Genomic DNA, 15,550 nt, shown 5'->3' on the forward strand with positions numbered 1-15,550 from the left:
TTAACAAAAACTCCCAAGAAATACAAAGATTTCTATATTAACATGAGAAATAATTTACAAATATACTGTCAAACCCTTAGGATTTTTGTAAATTGCCCAGGAAAAAAAGAATCAATTCTTCCTTGGCTGGGATGAGGAGTGACCAATAAGTTTCACAGTGGAAAGCAGAAAAAAGATGTGGAGGGAAAGGATAAAAGAAATATCTGCATCCTAGAATGATGCCTAAAGACATGCAGCATGCCAGACAGAAAGGCTAACTCTGGAAAAGACTGCCAATAATCTGTTCATCTAGGTCTGAGAGAAACAAATGAATTATGAGCTAGACAATCATTTTAAGATGATCTAAACCTTTCCCTGCTGATTTACTTTACTAAATGGAAACTATTAGAAGTTTAAACAGAATCTGATAAGGTAGCAGAGGGGAATGGTGGGGGGGGGGGGGTGGTTAATAGCTACTGAAAAGCTCCAAGAAATATATTACTGACATGATTATAATACATTTTATTTTATTTTTGCTTTTTGGAGGGCAATTGGGGTTGTGACTTGCCCAAGGTCACACAGCTATTTTTTGTGTTAAGTGTCTGAGGCCGAATTCAAACCCAGGTCCTCCTGACTCCACGGCCAGTGCTCTATTCACTGCACCACCTAGTGGCCCTACTGACATGATTATATACAGCCTTGAGACACTTGTAAAAACTGCTAGGGTTAGATCACTTTTTCATTCTCCTTTTCTACCTTGCTCCACCTGACCTCCAGAGATTCTGTCTTTTACTGATATATATCCTATATTCAGCCAAAAGGGGCCACATAACACTCAATATCCTCCAAAGTTAAAAGAAAAAGTACAACTTAGAATGTCTTAGAGGTATATCCATAAGTTTGATCTCTGCTTCTTTATTATACATGAAAAATTTATGTCACATGTCACAAAGAAATAGAGAAAACTATTTCTAAGCAAGGCCAAGCAGCTGTTTCAGATACAACATAATCTAAGGTAGAGATGCAGAATCTGGCTAGAATCTGAGACTCAAAGGTTACTAGTTCTTCCAGAAGCCAAGTAACACTGATGCCATAGCCCAAAACTCATAGCCCAGACATACAAAGCATGAGGCCATGCCTTTGGATCACTAGGGATGACCCACACATGGAAAGTGAAGAGTTAATTGAACTATACAAACCAATGATGGTAAGATTGATGTTAACATTTTAACTAGGAAAGTCTATTTAAGTCCTAAAAGGACTTTTTATGTAGAACATTCCAATTTTTCAGGCATATTTTCAGCATTTCAATTTTTCAGTGTCAGTCTATTAACCACTCCTATCAACTATAATCCGAAATGAATTATTAAAACAATGACAGCACCAACCAGATGACTTACTTATCTTGGAAGATGTCCTGAGCTGTTCTTTGATCCTTTTTCCTGATAGCTTCAGTCAGAGGGAAAAGAGTCTTTATTTTGGAGAGGGGGGCTTGGCACTTAGCTGTCACCTCCTCAGGGGGATTGAGCATGTCCCAGATATGTTGCTGGATTGGGGGCAGAGGATCACTGGGGTGCAAAGCTCTATGTAGCAAGCACTGTTGGGAAAAGTTAGAGAGCGTTCAGTTCACACTGCAATAACTATCAAACAAATCACATCTATCTTCAAGCAGGGTTTCTCAATCTAGTACTCCAGAAAACCAGCATATTTCATAACATATGCAAATCACATATAAAACACTGAATAACCTCCACAAAAAATTAAAAGAGAATGCTGCAAAATTATAAACAAGCATGGTTCCCCAAAAAAGATATGAGAAAAAGTCACCACCCCTCTCCTTTGCAGAAATGGGGAGTTCATGGGTGTGGAACACTACATATTTTCAGACTTCTATTTCTGTGATTGGTTTTGCTAGCTGTTTCCCCTTTTTCTTCCCCTTTTCTTACTTTAAAAATATTATTTGTTATATGGGATGCTTCTCTGGGAGATGAGATATACTGGGAGAAACTTTAATGATGCAAAAACAAATTACATTAATAATTTTTTTTAATTGAGTAGCTACTAGTATAGCATTATCACTGTTTCCAAGGCCACTGGGAGTTGATAGAGGTAGCAGGAAGTAGTTTCTCGGGCTCAATCCAAATCAGGTTTTCCAGTGCTCATGTGACTAGCATCCCCAAGATGATATCTGTGATTACTGAGCCCATGTTCTGGCAAGTAGCATCAGTCCTACTGCTGTTTGCCTATAACAGTTAGCACTCTATTCCATATCAACAAACAGATAAGCCACCATCCAAGAACAAAAATTGAAGAGAAAAATCCCATCCTTCTTGACCATTGTTTGTACCTGTGATGGTGAGAAGTTTCAAAATAAGGCTGGGATACAAGGCTACCTACTATCCATCTCTATCTTAAAGCAGCAAAAACATCAGTTATTTCAAAACAGCATAAACTGGAAACAAGAAAGTCTCACTATAAATGATATTTAAATAATAAAATGGATTTGAAGAAATGTTCCCCCAAGCATTGTTTTCCTAATAGTGCAGGTAATTTGCTATATGTACTCTTGACCCATCCTCCCCAAAGGTCAATAAAACTAAAATAATCAAGAGCATCCATGAATAAACAACCCACTGCCTAAGGTACTCTTGAAATGAGAGCAAGGTACGAATTTTCTCTTGAAATTTTAAATAGTGTTTCCTCTTCCCAAGACAACTAACCATACTTGTCTCAGAATTCAACTGCTCTCTTCTTTTCTCTTTAATTCCTTCATATTCTTCTTAAATATCAATGACCAGGGGCAGCTAAGGTGCAGTGAATAGAGCACCGACCTTGGAGTCAGGACCTGAGTTCAAGTCCAGCCTCACACACTTAATACAAAGACTAGCCGTGTGACCTTGGGCAAGTCACTTAACCCCAATTGCCCTATCTTCCCCCCTCCAAAAAGCAAAACAAAAACAGAACAAAAAAAATCAATGACACAGGGCATAATCTTAACTAGAAGACAAAAATGACCCAGATTCTCAAAGGCTTAAAAACATCATCCTAGCTTCATTCCCCAATGTTATAGTATCCTATCCCAAAATACTATCTCAAAAAGTTCTGAAGAAATTCTAATAATCTAAGCCTCAACAGAGAATATGTGCCAAATATTTTGAAAGATTCTCCTTGAGAAGCTCAATTAGCAGCATTATGAAAGCTAGCAGCAAAAGTTCAGGAGAAAACAATTCAGTCTTTTTTAAGAAAACTGTTCAATAGCTATAACATGAACTAACTACCTCTTTCAAAGACCATTATTATTCTGCCTTCCATAACAAAATACTTCTAAAGGAATAACGATGCATTGAAGAACATTTCAAAAGTAACATTTTAAATAAAGGGCAAGGGCGGCTAGGTGGTGCAGTGAGTAAGAGCACCAGCCCCGGAGTCGGGAGGACCCAGGATCGGTTCAGGCCTCATATGCTTAACACCCACACAAAATAACTGGCTGTGTAACCTTGGGCAAGTTACTTAACCCCAATTGCTTTACAAAACAAAACAAAATAAAAATAAAGGACAGATGAGTCAAATCAGGAAGTCACTCATGCGTAGGAATCCAAGTAGCTGAAAGACCATTACCTAAAAAAAATGAGGGCAAGAGTAAGACAAATTAACTGAATTCCACCCCAGAGTCCAAAGTTTCTTATATTTTAAGCAGGTACTGGTCTTGGTCACCATGCGAAGCAATGGGCTGAAGGGCATTTTTCAAACTGGTCAAAATATTATAGGATAAAGTACAAGAGACCGCCCTGAAGGTGCTTTAATAGTGAGCATGACATATTTCAGCAGCATATTCTCTCAAGAGGGAACCTGAGATATGACCACCAAGCTAGCCTAGGGATCTCCCCTGTGCTCCAGTCAAGTGAGATTTCCCAAAACAATATAACATGAGTAACACCTCAAATAATACATCCCCTGGACATTAAGACTCTTTATAATAAAAATGATAATTAATAATAGCAATATCTGGAATAGTTGTTTAAAGTTTGCTGGATATTTTAGATAGGCTATCTCACCTGACAACATTTGCCAAATTATATTTTTTTATATCATGAAAAGTTACTATGCAATAAAAATAGTTAATTGCACAGTCTCTATTCCCACCAAGAAGTTAATTAAACATGGTATTTTATTGGCAAAATTGCAGTTTTTTCCATTTCCGTCTCTTCTTTCTGTAACCTTTCCTCATCTTGATGACCAATCTCGTCTGCCCCAATGTCCTTTTCTGTCTCTCTTCATTAGTAGTAGTAGTAGTAATAATAATAACAATAATAATACAAGATCCCACTGATTTGAGTAATAGAACAAGGGAACATGGCAAGTGGTGCTTTATTTAAGAATTCTTTTTATGTCAGAGAATGTGACCCATTTCATTTTCCCCTCACATATTTCATCATTTTGATTAAAAGCACAACTCTAAAATGAATCCAGACTCCATATCCTTCTCCCAGTAAGAATAATCTCCGAAAATGAAAACTACCCTTCTAAGCAGGTCAATGTGCTATATAGAAAATTCTAACAATTTCATCAAATGAAAAGTGAAAGAAGATAGAATGGGGCAGTTATTTTTCTACCTAATTGAGTGAACAAAGTTCACCTTTGACCTGAGTTCTGGTCAAATCAAATGAAATAAACAAACATTGACAAAGAACTTACTCTGTGTAGATGCTAAGCTTTGGGTCTTGCCTGGGCCACAGACAGGCTCTGTCTGTGACTCTGGGAAATCATCTATCTTCTCAGAACCCTAGGCCATGCACTAAGACTATAAAGTCTTTCTTTGTATCCCCAGCTTTAGTAAATAGTGAGCTCTTAATGAATGTCATCAAAGGTGTCAATCATCTTTGGTAGAGGGAATTTTCTTTATAGAAATGAAATCACAGGGGCGCTTAGGTGGCTCAGTGAGTAAGAGCACCGGCCCCAGTGTCGGGATGACCTGGGGATCAAATCCGGGCTCAGATACTTAGCACCACACCCAGAAATAACTGGCCGTGTAACCTTGAGCAAGTTATTTAACCCTGATTGCTTAAAAAAAAATACAATCACAGCTCCAGTCTCTGTCTCTACCAGGAAAGAAAATCACTTATTTGCTCTAAGAGAGGGGTTCTTACACATTATTGTGGCACCAATTCTCCCTGCAGTCTAATGAAGCCTATGGGTCCCTAAAGATGTCCTTTTTAAAAAAATATTTTATCTTCTCTTCCAATTATATGTAAAAACAATTTTTAACATTTGTTTTTTAAAAATCTTGACTTCCAAATTTTCTCCCTTGCTCCTTCTCCTCCCTCCTCCCTGAGACAGTAAGCTATTTGATATGGTTTATATATGTTCAATCATGGAAAACAAATTACCATATTAGTCATATTATGAAAGACAAAGACCCAAAGAAAAATAACTGTTAAAAAAATACAGAAAGGGAAAAATACTATGTCCCAATCTGCATTCAGATTCCATTAATTCTTTGGAAGAGGACAGCAATTTTTATCATGAGTCCTTTGAAATTGTTTTAGATCATTATGTGAATTAGAGTAGACAAGTTATTCACAACTGATCATCATACAATACTGCTATTACTGTGTACAATGTTCTCCTGGTTCTGCTCACTTCACTCTGCATCATTTCATATAAGTCTTCCCAGGTTTTTCTGAAATCTACCTGCTCATCATTTCTTAGAAGACAGTAGCATCATATACCACAAATTGTTGAACCATTAAACAACTAATGTCCTTTAATTTCCAATTCTATCCCATTTCAAAAAGAGGTGCTGTGAAGATTTTTATATAGATAGGTCCTTCTCCCCTTTTAAAAAATCTCTTTGGGATACAGCCCTAGTAGTGTTATTGCTGGATCAAAGGGTATGCACAATTTGATTGACCTTTGGGCATAGTTCCAAATTGCTCTCTAGAGTGGCTAGAAAAGTTCACAAATCCACCAACAATGAATTACTGTCCCAATTTTCCCACATCTCCTCTACCATCTATTATTTTCCTTTTTCTGTCATATTAGCCAATCTGATAAGTATGAGGTGGTATATGAGAATTGTTTTAATTTGCATTGCTCTAATCACTGATTTAGATGATTTTTTCATACGATTATAGGTAGCTTTGATTTCTTCATCTGAAATGTGCCTGTTCATATCCTTTGACCATTTATCAATTGGGGAATGACTTGTATATATAAATTTGACTCAGTTCTATTAGAGAAATGAGGCCTTTATCAGAAACACTTGCTGTAAAGATAATTTTCGAGGTATCTGCTTTCCTTCTAATCTTGTCTGCACTGGTTTCATTTGTGCAGAAACTTTTTATTTTGATACAATCAAAATAGACCATCTTATATCTAATAATGCTTTATCTCTTATTTGGCCATAAATTCTTCCCTTCCCCATAGATCTGACAGGTAAACTATTCCTTGTTCTCCTAATGTGCTCATGGTATCACCCTTTATGTTTAAATCATGTATCCATTTTGAACTTATCTTGGTATACAATATAAGATGCTGGTGTATACCTAGCTTCTGTCATACTGTTCTCCAGTTTTCCCAGCAGTTTTTGGCAAATAGTGAGTTCTTGTCTCAAAAGCTGGGATGTTTGGGTTTATCAAACACTAGATCACTAAGGCCATTTACTACTGTGCCTTGTATATCTAATCTATTCTACTCATCTACCATTCTATTTCTTAGCAGTGCCTGATAAGTTTCGATGACTACAGTTTTATAACACAGTTAGAAATCTGGTACAGCTAGGCCCTATTCTTTCACATTTGTTTTCGTTAATTCCCTTCATATATTCTTGATCTTTTGGAAATGAATTTTATGATTTTTTTTCTAGCTCTATAAAATAATGTTTTGGTACTTTGACTGGTATGGCACTGAATAGGTAAATTAATTTAAGTAGAATTGTCATTTTTATTATATTGGCTTGGCCTACCCATGAGCGACTAAGAGTTTTCTAGTTGTTTAGATTCGACTTCATTTTGTGCTTTATAATTGTGTTCATACATTTCCTAGGTTTGTTTTTAACAGTTATGCTCCCAAGTGTTTTATACTTTCTACAGTTATTTTAAAACGAATTTCTCTTATCTCTTCCTGCTATTGTTGGTAATATACAGAAATGCTGATGACTTATGTGCGTTTATTTCATATCCTTCTATTCTGCTAAAGTTAATTATTTCAACTAGTTTTTAGCTGATTCTTTAGGATTCTCTAAGTATATCATCTGCAAAGAGTGACAGTTTTGTTTCCTCACTGTCTTTTCTAATTCCTTCAATTTCTTTTTCTTCTCTTATTGTTGTAAGCTAGCATTTCTAGTACAGTATTGAGTAACAGTGGTGATAATGGGCATCCTTGCTTCACCCTTGATCTTATGGGGAAGGCTCTTAGCTTATTCTCATTACAGATAATGCTTGTTGATTTTAGACAAATACTACTTATCATTTTAAGGAAAGTTCCATTTATTCCTGTGCTTCTTAGTGTTTTTAAGGAATGAGGGTTGTATTTTGTCAAAAGCTTTTTCTACATGTACTGAGATAACCGTGATTTTTAAAAAATTGATATACTAAATTACACTGATAGTTTTCCTAATATTGGACCAACCCCGCATTACTGGTATAAGTCCCAAGTGGTCATAGCATATGATCTTTTAAGACATACTGCTGTAATCTCCTTGCTAGTATTTTATTTAAAAGTTTTGCATCAATATCCATTAAGAAAATTAGTCTATAGCTTTGTGTTTTTGCTTTCTGGTTTAGATATCAACATCATATTTATGTCATAAGAGGAATTTAGTAGGACTCCTTTGCCTACTTTTTCCAATCAGTTTACACAATATTGGAATTAATTTTTAAATTTTAACTTTAAATATTTAGCATTCACTTGTGAATCCATTCACTCCTTTTTCCCCCCAGGGAGCTCAATGATGGCTTGTTCAATTTCTTTCTCTAAGATAGAGTTATTTATTCTATTTCCTCTTCTATTAATCTAGGCAATTTATATATTTTTTGTAAATATTCATCCATTTCACTTAGTCTGATTTGTTAGTATATAACTGGGCAAATAAGCTCTTAATAATTGCTTTAATTACTTCTTGAAATTCACCCTGACCATTTTTGATACTGGTAATTTGGTTTTCTTCTTTGTTTTTTTAAAATCAAATTGACTAATGGCCTATTTCATTGTTCTTTTCTTTCCCCATAAAACCAGCTCCTGGTTTTATTAATTCAAGGGTTTTCTTGCTTTAATTTATTAATCTCTCCTTTGATTTTTCAGGATTTCTAATTTAGTATTTAATTCAGCATTTTAAATTTGTTCTTTTTCTAGTTTTTTTAAAATGTGCATGTCCAATTCATTAATCTGTTCTTTCTCTATTCTGTAAACATAAGTGTTTAGAGATAGAAAATTTCCCCCAAGTACTGCTTTGATTGCATCCCATAAAATCTGGTATGTTGTCTTGTTGTCATTCTCTTTGATAAAATTACTGATTGTTTCTATGATTTGTTCTTTGATCCACACGTTCTTTAGGATTAGATTAGTTTACAACTAATTTTCTATCTATCTTTCCAAGGCCCTTAATTAAATGTAATTTTTTTTACATCATGATCTATAAAAAGATGCATTTAACATTTTTGCTTTTCTGCATGACTGAAATTTTTATGTCCTAATACATGGTAAATATTTGTGTAAGTGCCATGTACTGCTAAAAAAAGATATATTCCTTTCTCTCCCCATTCAATTTTCTCTGGAGGTCTATCACCTAACTTTTCTAAAATTCTATTCACCTCCTTAACTTGTTTATTTTGTGGTTAGATTTATCTAGTTCTGAAAGTTGAGGTCCCCTAATAGTATAGTTTTAGTATTTCCTCCTATAACTCATTTAACTTCTTTAAAAATTTGGATGCTATATCATTTGGTGTATATATGTTAAATATTGATATTACTTCATTGTCTATGGTACCTTTTAGCAAGATGTAGTATTCCTATCTCTTTGAATTAGATCTAATTTTTTCCTTTGTCTGAAATCATGATGGTTTACCTTTGCATTTTTTTTTACTTCAGCTAAAGCATAATAGATTCCACTTCAGCCATTTTATTTTACCTTTACTCCATGTGTGTGTCTCTGCTTCAAATGTGTTTCTTATATACAACATATTTTAAGATTCTGATTTTTAATTCACTCTATTAGCTTCCATCTTATTGGAGAGTTTATCCCATTCACATTCATAGTAAGAATTACTATTTCCCTCCATCCTATTTTCCTTCTCCTCTCTCTCTCTCTTTCCTTCTATACTGCCCCTCCTCACCAGTGTTTTGCTTCTGACCATAGCCTCCCTCAATCTGCCCTCCCTTCTATCAGCCTCCCCCCTTTTCTTGGCCTCTTCCCCTCCTACTTCCCTATAGGATAAAACAGATTTCTATACTGAACTGAGCATATATGCTATTTCCAGTTTGAGCCCAATCCTATGAGAGTAAGATTCAATCAAGGCTCACTCCCCTCCCTTCTATTCCTCCACTGTAACAGGTCTTTCCTGCCTCTTTATATGAGATAATTTATCTTATACTACCTCTCCCTTCCCACTTCTCCTACTGCAATCCTTTCTCACACCTTAATTTTCAATATTATCCCATCAAAGTGAACTTATACCTGTACCCTCTTTTAACTGCCCTAAAAGGTAATACAGTTGGGGTGGCCAGGTAGCACAGTGAGTAAGAGCACCAGCCCCAGTGTCGGGATGACCTGGGGGATCGAATCCGGGCTCAGATACTTAGCACCACACCCAGAAATAACTGGCTGTGTAACCTTGAGCAAGTTACTTAACCCCAATTGCTTATTAAAAAAAAAAAAAGTGATACAGTTCTGAAAAGTTACAATTATCATCTTCCCATGTAAGGAAGTAAACAATTTAACCTTAAGGAATCTCTTGTGCCTTTGCCTTCTGGAATATCACTGTAAACCCTCTAACCTTTTAATGTAGAAGCTGCTAAATCCTATGCAATCTTGACTGTCACTCCTTGGTGTCTGAATTGTTTCTTTCTGACTACTTTCAGTATTTTCTCCTTAGTCTGAGAGTTCTAGAATTTGTTTATGATATTCCTGGGAGTTTCCATTTTGGAAACTTAAAAAAAATTTTTTTTTTTGCTTTTTTTGGAGGGGGGAAGGCAAGGCAATTGGTCTTAAATGACTTACCCAAAGTCACATGGCTAGTATGTCAAGTGTCTGAGGCCTGATTTGAACTCAGGTCCCTCTGACTCCAGGGCCAGCTCTTTCAGAAGGAGATCACTGTATTCTTTCAATTTCTATTTTACCTTCTGGTTCATCTGGTATCGGGGCAGTTTTCCTTGATAATTTCTTGAAAGATGATGTCCAGGTTCTCTTTTTGACCATGTTTTTCAGGTAGTCCAATAATTCTTAAATTATCTCTCCTGGATCTATTTTCCATCTAAGTTATTTAATATTTTCTTCTATATTTCATTCTTTTGATTTTGTTTTATTGTTTCTTGATGTCTCATGAAGTTATTAGCTTCCATTTGACCCATCCTGATTTTCAAGAAATTATTTTCTTCAGTTAGCTTTTGTACCTCCTTTCCCCATTTGGACAATTACTTTTTAAGGAGTTCTTTTCTTCACTGAATTTTTGTACATCTTTTTCCAGTTTTTGTGCTTCTTTTACCAAGCTTTGACTCTTTTTCTATGATTTTCTTGTATAACTCTAATTTCTTTTCCCAATTTTTCTTCTATCTTTCTTACTTGATTTTTAAAATTCTTTTTGAGTTCTTCCGGGAATTCTTTTTGGGTCTAAGACAAATTCATATTTCTCTTTGAGGTTCACGACCAAGCATTTTGACTTCCTCTTTTGAGTTTTTGTTTTGATTTTCCCTGTTGCCATAGTAGTTTTCTATGGTGAGGGTTTGGAGTTTTTTTGTTTTCTTGCTAATTTCCAATCTATTTTGTGACTTTAAAAGTTGAACTCTGCTCCTAGGGAATCGAGGACACTGTCCTAAGGTTCTTTTGTCAGAGGCCAGAGCCCTGGCATCTGGCCTGTTTCACCAGGGCCATGAAGGGCCTTAATTGCTGACCTATGCTGGGGGTAGGGGTTTCCTAATGGCTGGCCTGGATACTGCCTGTGCTAGTCTGTGCTCCCCTTTTTTTACCCAAGTGAGACAGACCTTTCCTGTAGTCCTTCTAAGGTTTCTCAGGCTAGAATTGTTTCACTCCATCCTTTTGTGGGTTCTGCCACTCCAGAATTTGTTTTGAGGTGCTATTTAAAGTTGTTTGGGGCAGGGGGGAATGGGGGAGGTCAAGCAAATCCCTCCCTTTTCTCCACCATCTTGGCTCTACCTCTATCAAAAATGTCTTAATGCATAAAATAAAATATATAGGATTATAAAGGAAGCAAATTATATTAAAATAGTTATCAACATTTTTTTTTAGTTTTGCAGACCAAAGACTAAATAAAACTTCTGCTTTAAAGTGTTACCTTAGCCAGGCCTTACCATCTTAAATGTTTTATTTATAATTACAGAATGACTTGCCATTCTTAAACAAAATTTCAGATTATCAGCAAAAAGCTATTGAGATTTGGGGAGACAAGGAGGCTGGGTACCCTAGAATCAAACTTGGTTCTCAAGGTATATCTGACGTGGTCATTTTAGGGGGACTTAAAGGAACTCTTTTTTTTTTTTTTAAGCAATTGGGGTTAAGTAACTTGCTCAAGGTTACCCGGCCAGTTATTTCTGGGTGTGGTGCTGAGTGTCTGAGCCCGGGATTCGATCTCCAGGTCGTCCCAACACTGGAACCGGTGCTCTTACTCGCTGAGCCACCTGTTTATTGGGGTTAAGTAACTTGCTCAAGGTTACACGGCCAGGTGTTTCTGGGTGGGTGCTAAGTGTCTGAGCCCAGGATTCGATCTCCAGGTCTTCTCAACACTGGAGCCGGTGCTCTTACTTGCTGTGCTACCTGGCCGCCCCGACTTAAAGGAACTCTTAAAAAATTTTATTATTTATTTTTGTATGTTCCCTCTTTTTTTTTAAATTTTGAGGTCCAAATTCTCTCCTTTTCTCCTACCCCTCCCTCACTTACTGAGAAGGCAAGAAATATATCAATTATACATTTGAAATCATGCAAAATGTATTCCATACTAGCCATGTCACCAAAAAAAGAAAAAAAAAAGCTTGAAAAATAAAGTGAATAAACTATACTTCAATTTGCACTCAGAGTTCATCAGTTCAAAGACAGTATTTTTTCATCAGGGATCGCTGAAAGAACTCTTAAGAAGGGCAAGTATATAGTTTTAGTGATTTTTAAGGAGGGCCACTATGTGGCTTTATGCCATCCAGGCTACTCTCTCTTACTTCCTTGACCAGCATGAGCCTACCTCACAGAGGTTGTTATATACTTAATCCTTACCTGAGTACCTAACAGAAAAGGACTCTACATCCCTATGTCACTGGCTTCTTCCAGTACACAAATTCCTTCTGCCCTGAAGCATTTTCTTAAGCTGAATGGGATTCTCCTTGTCCTTCCCACTCACTGGACCCTAGACTCATAAGCACAGATTTACATATCTGACATAACATCATTATGTAATGTATTTAATGATTTTGATACTGAAATAACTTTTTTTTGGACACTACAACAAACCCCAGTGCCTACTACACGGCCTTGTATGTAATAGGTACTATTTGTTAAAATGAATCAAAATGTTTAATGAATCTCCATCTTCAGTTAAGAAGTTTCTTACAAAGAAGTGTTATTGGAACACACCTTCTTTGTTCACAGATATTACTGTAATATATTTCACTAAAATGTCTTCTTTTCTTTGGATGTAGAAAGCAAAGAACCATATCATTCACAGGAAAATGGCAAGAAAAAAACCAGGAGACCCCAGGTATAAAAGGAATTAACTTTTTGTTAAACACTTTTAAGAGAAAAAGCTTGGCTACTTCTCTTCAAGGGAGATATACTAATGTTTGTAGCTTTGGCTCTTCTCCGAGTTTTCTCTCTTCCCAATTTCTGTCAAGGGTACCACTATTCTTCTAGTCACTCAGGTTAGCAATCTTGGGGTCACCAATTCCTCACTTTTCTTCACCCCTATCTCATCAGTTGCCACTGTGTTTTGCTTCTACCTCTTCACTCCCATGGCTGCCACTTTTCCCTTGGTCTACTGTACAAACCTAATCAGTCTCCCTACCAAGCTGATTTTCCTATGAGAGTGTATGATCACGTTATTACTGATAACTTACTACAATAAAATCCAGTAGTTTCCTAATGCGTCTAGGATCAAATAGAAACTCTTAAGCTTGTCATTTAAAGTCCTTCACAACCTGGATCAAACCCACCTTTCCAGCCTTATTCTATTTCCATTCATATTTTGCACAGTCTGTACTATATTATCCTTTATGCTTTCGATGGCCTAGCCATATTGACATGCTATTTCTCAACCACAAGATGCTGCCTTTTTCATCTCTGAACTTTGCACAGTCCGATTCCATGTCCTGAACGCTCCTCCCTCACCCCTGCTTCTCACAATCCTCTTTGTTGCCTTCAAACTCAGCTCGAGCACTATATCCATAAAAAAAAAAAGTTTTTACTGATCTCCTCTAGGTGCTAGTTCCTTCCTCACAATCTCTGCCCTTAGCAAATTACCCTGTATTTATTTTGAATACACTTATATAAAAAGTCACTTAGCCTCTCAGTTCTCTAGGCAACCCACCAAGATTAGAAATTTTGGAGAAGGTTCTGAAGTACATCAGTCAAAGGAATTTCCTCACCTGGAAATTCCTTCTGCCAATGAAATGACAGGTCTAGTCCCTACCTGTGTACTTACATATGCTCAGGTTGTCTCCCATGGAATGTGAGCTCCTTGGGGACAAAGACTGTTTTATTTTTGTCTCTGTGGCTGCAGGATCTACTTAGCACAGTGCTTAGCAGACAAGCATTTCCTCAGCTCTAGGTGAGTGATTTATAATAGCCCTGTGGAATGGGCAGGCTAGGTGGTATAATCCCTCTTACACAGATAAAAAAGCCAAGGTCTTGGGTTATCCTCCTCTCACCTGAAACAACCTCTGAAACTGGGGATTTGGAATTTTAGAGGTTTGAAAAATGTCTTCAATGGTGTCCTCATCATCATCTTTGTTAACCAAGCTCATGGAGTCAATCAAAGCATCAACTGCAGACAGCTGAGCCTCTAAAATCAAGCACAAAGAGATATGAGTAAAAACAATTATTCCCTCTGTTTTGGTCCACTACAATTCTTTTTTGCACTCTACTATTTATGATTACACTAATGTCATTATAGCCCATCACAAGAAAGAGTTTTTATTTTAGTAGTCACTAGTATACCTTCAGATGGAATCCAACTCTGGAAAGAGTCCATTCATAAGTCAGTGTCTTCAATGAGCTGGAGACAAAAATGCCTATTTATAATGCTCTAGTGATGTGATAAAGTATTTTATAAACTTCATCAAAACCTAGTACGTGCCACACCACCTTAGATAGAGAAGGTACTTAATAAATACCTGCTGACTCATTTCTATCAACCTTTTGGACTTTTCCCTTCCAAATGGGTCAGCCAAAACCAAAAAGGATTCTAAATAAAACTACTCCTTGTTAAATGGTTACATGCACCTGTTACTCTCAGCTTGGTCTGGTCTGGTCAGGGGCATTCACAGGAAACAATGGCTCTAGATCATTACCAGTCACTAAACACAAAGTACAGAAGAGTAAAGAGTTACTGAAAATTAATATAAGCTTCTGTTTCTCAACTTCTTTTGGCAGAGCTACTATAAAACTTATTTAACAAGAAGCATATTTGCTGTCTCTCTCTTTCCCTGAATTCCTTTCTCCCTCCTGCTCCTCTCCTTTTTTATTTTTTTGAAACTGGGTGTCCCCAAATCACCTAGGCTACAAGTACAGGGCTACTCATGGGCCTAGTTGACTAGGACAGGCATGTGAGCTTTGACTGGCTCCATTTTCTGAGCTCAGCCAGTTCATCCCTTGGTAGGCAATCCAGTGGCTGCCCATTTCTGAAGGCTCACCATACTTTTGCCAGACTTAACATGGGCACTTGACTGATTTAGCCCATTGCAGTTCAGAACTCCTGAGCTCAAGACAGCCTTCGGGCTCTGTTCTCCCAGTAACAGTGATTACAGGCTTGTACCACCATGTCCAGACACCTTTACTAACATAATGTCAGGGATGCTCATCTGGCCTATCATGATTTTTTAAAGCAATCTAATGTTTAATGTTTTAAGTGACAGCACCATGCCCTGAGCTGAGAGATCAAGAGAACTTGGTGGCAAGCAATACCTTTATCTCCATACAGAACATCCCTTTTACTTTCTTTCACTTCTTTTACAATTGCTAGGCACTATATATCCATAAACTTGGTCATTCTTAATAAATGCCAAGTGGCTTTAATAATCAGGTTCTCAAAAACAGAAGAGACAAAAAAGGAGTCAGTTCACAGGACAAAAGACAGACAAGTCAAACGATCTTGGATGCTTTTGATACTGGGATACTAAAAGGGCTGTGGCATTGAAT

General features: G+C 36.7%; 1 protein-coding gene across 1 annotated transcript in view; it reads right to left on the minus strand.

Annotated features, from left to right (window-relative positions):
• The window catches only part of XRCC5 (X-ray repair cross complementing 5), a 131,942-nt gene that overhangs the window by 84,738 nt on the left and 31,654 nt on the right, over nucleotides 1–15,550 (minus strand). Inside the window, exons 13-14 of the mRNA XM_069075187.1 lie at nucleotides 14,062–14,195; nucleotides 1,380–1,576 (exon numbers count right to left, since the gene is read on the minus strand). Coding sequence (XP_068931288.1) covers nucleotides 1,380–1,576; nucleotides 14,062–14,195 — 331 coding nt within the window. The remainder of the gene's footprint in view (nucleotides 1–1,379; nucleotides 1,577–14,061; nucleotides 14,196–15,550) is intronic.

Source organism: Petaurus breviceps, unplaced genomic scaffold (assembly GCF_028583685.1).
Source record: "Petaurus breviceps papuanus isolate PSGF00001 unplaced genomic scaffold, PetGlider_PUasm1.0 90903, whole genome shotgun sequence".
Lineage (NCBI taxonomy): Eukaryota > Metazoa > Chordata > Mammalia > Diprotodontia > Petauridae > Petaurus > Petaurus breviceps.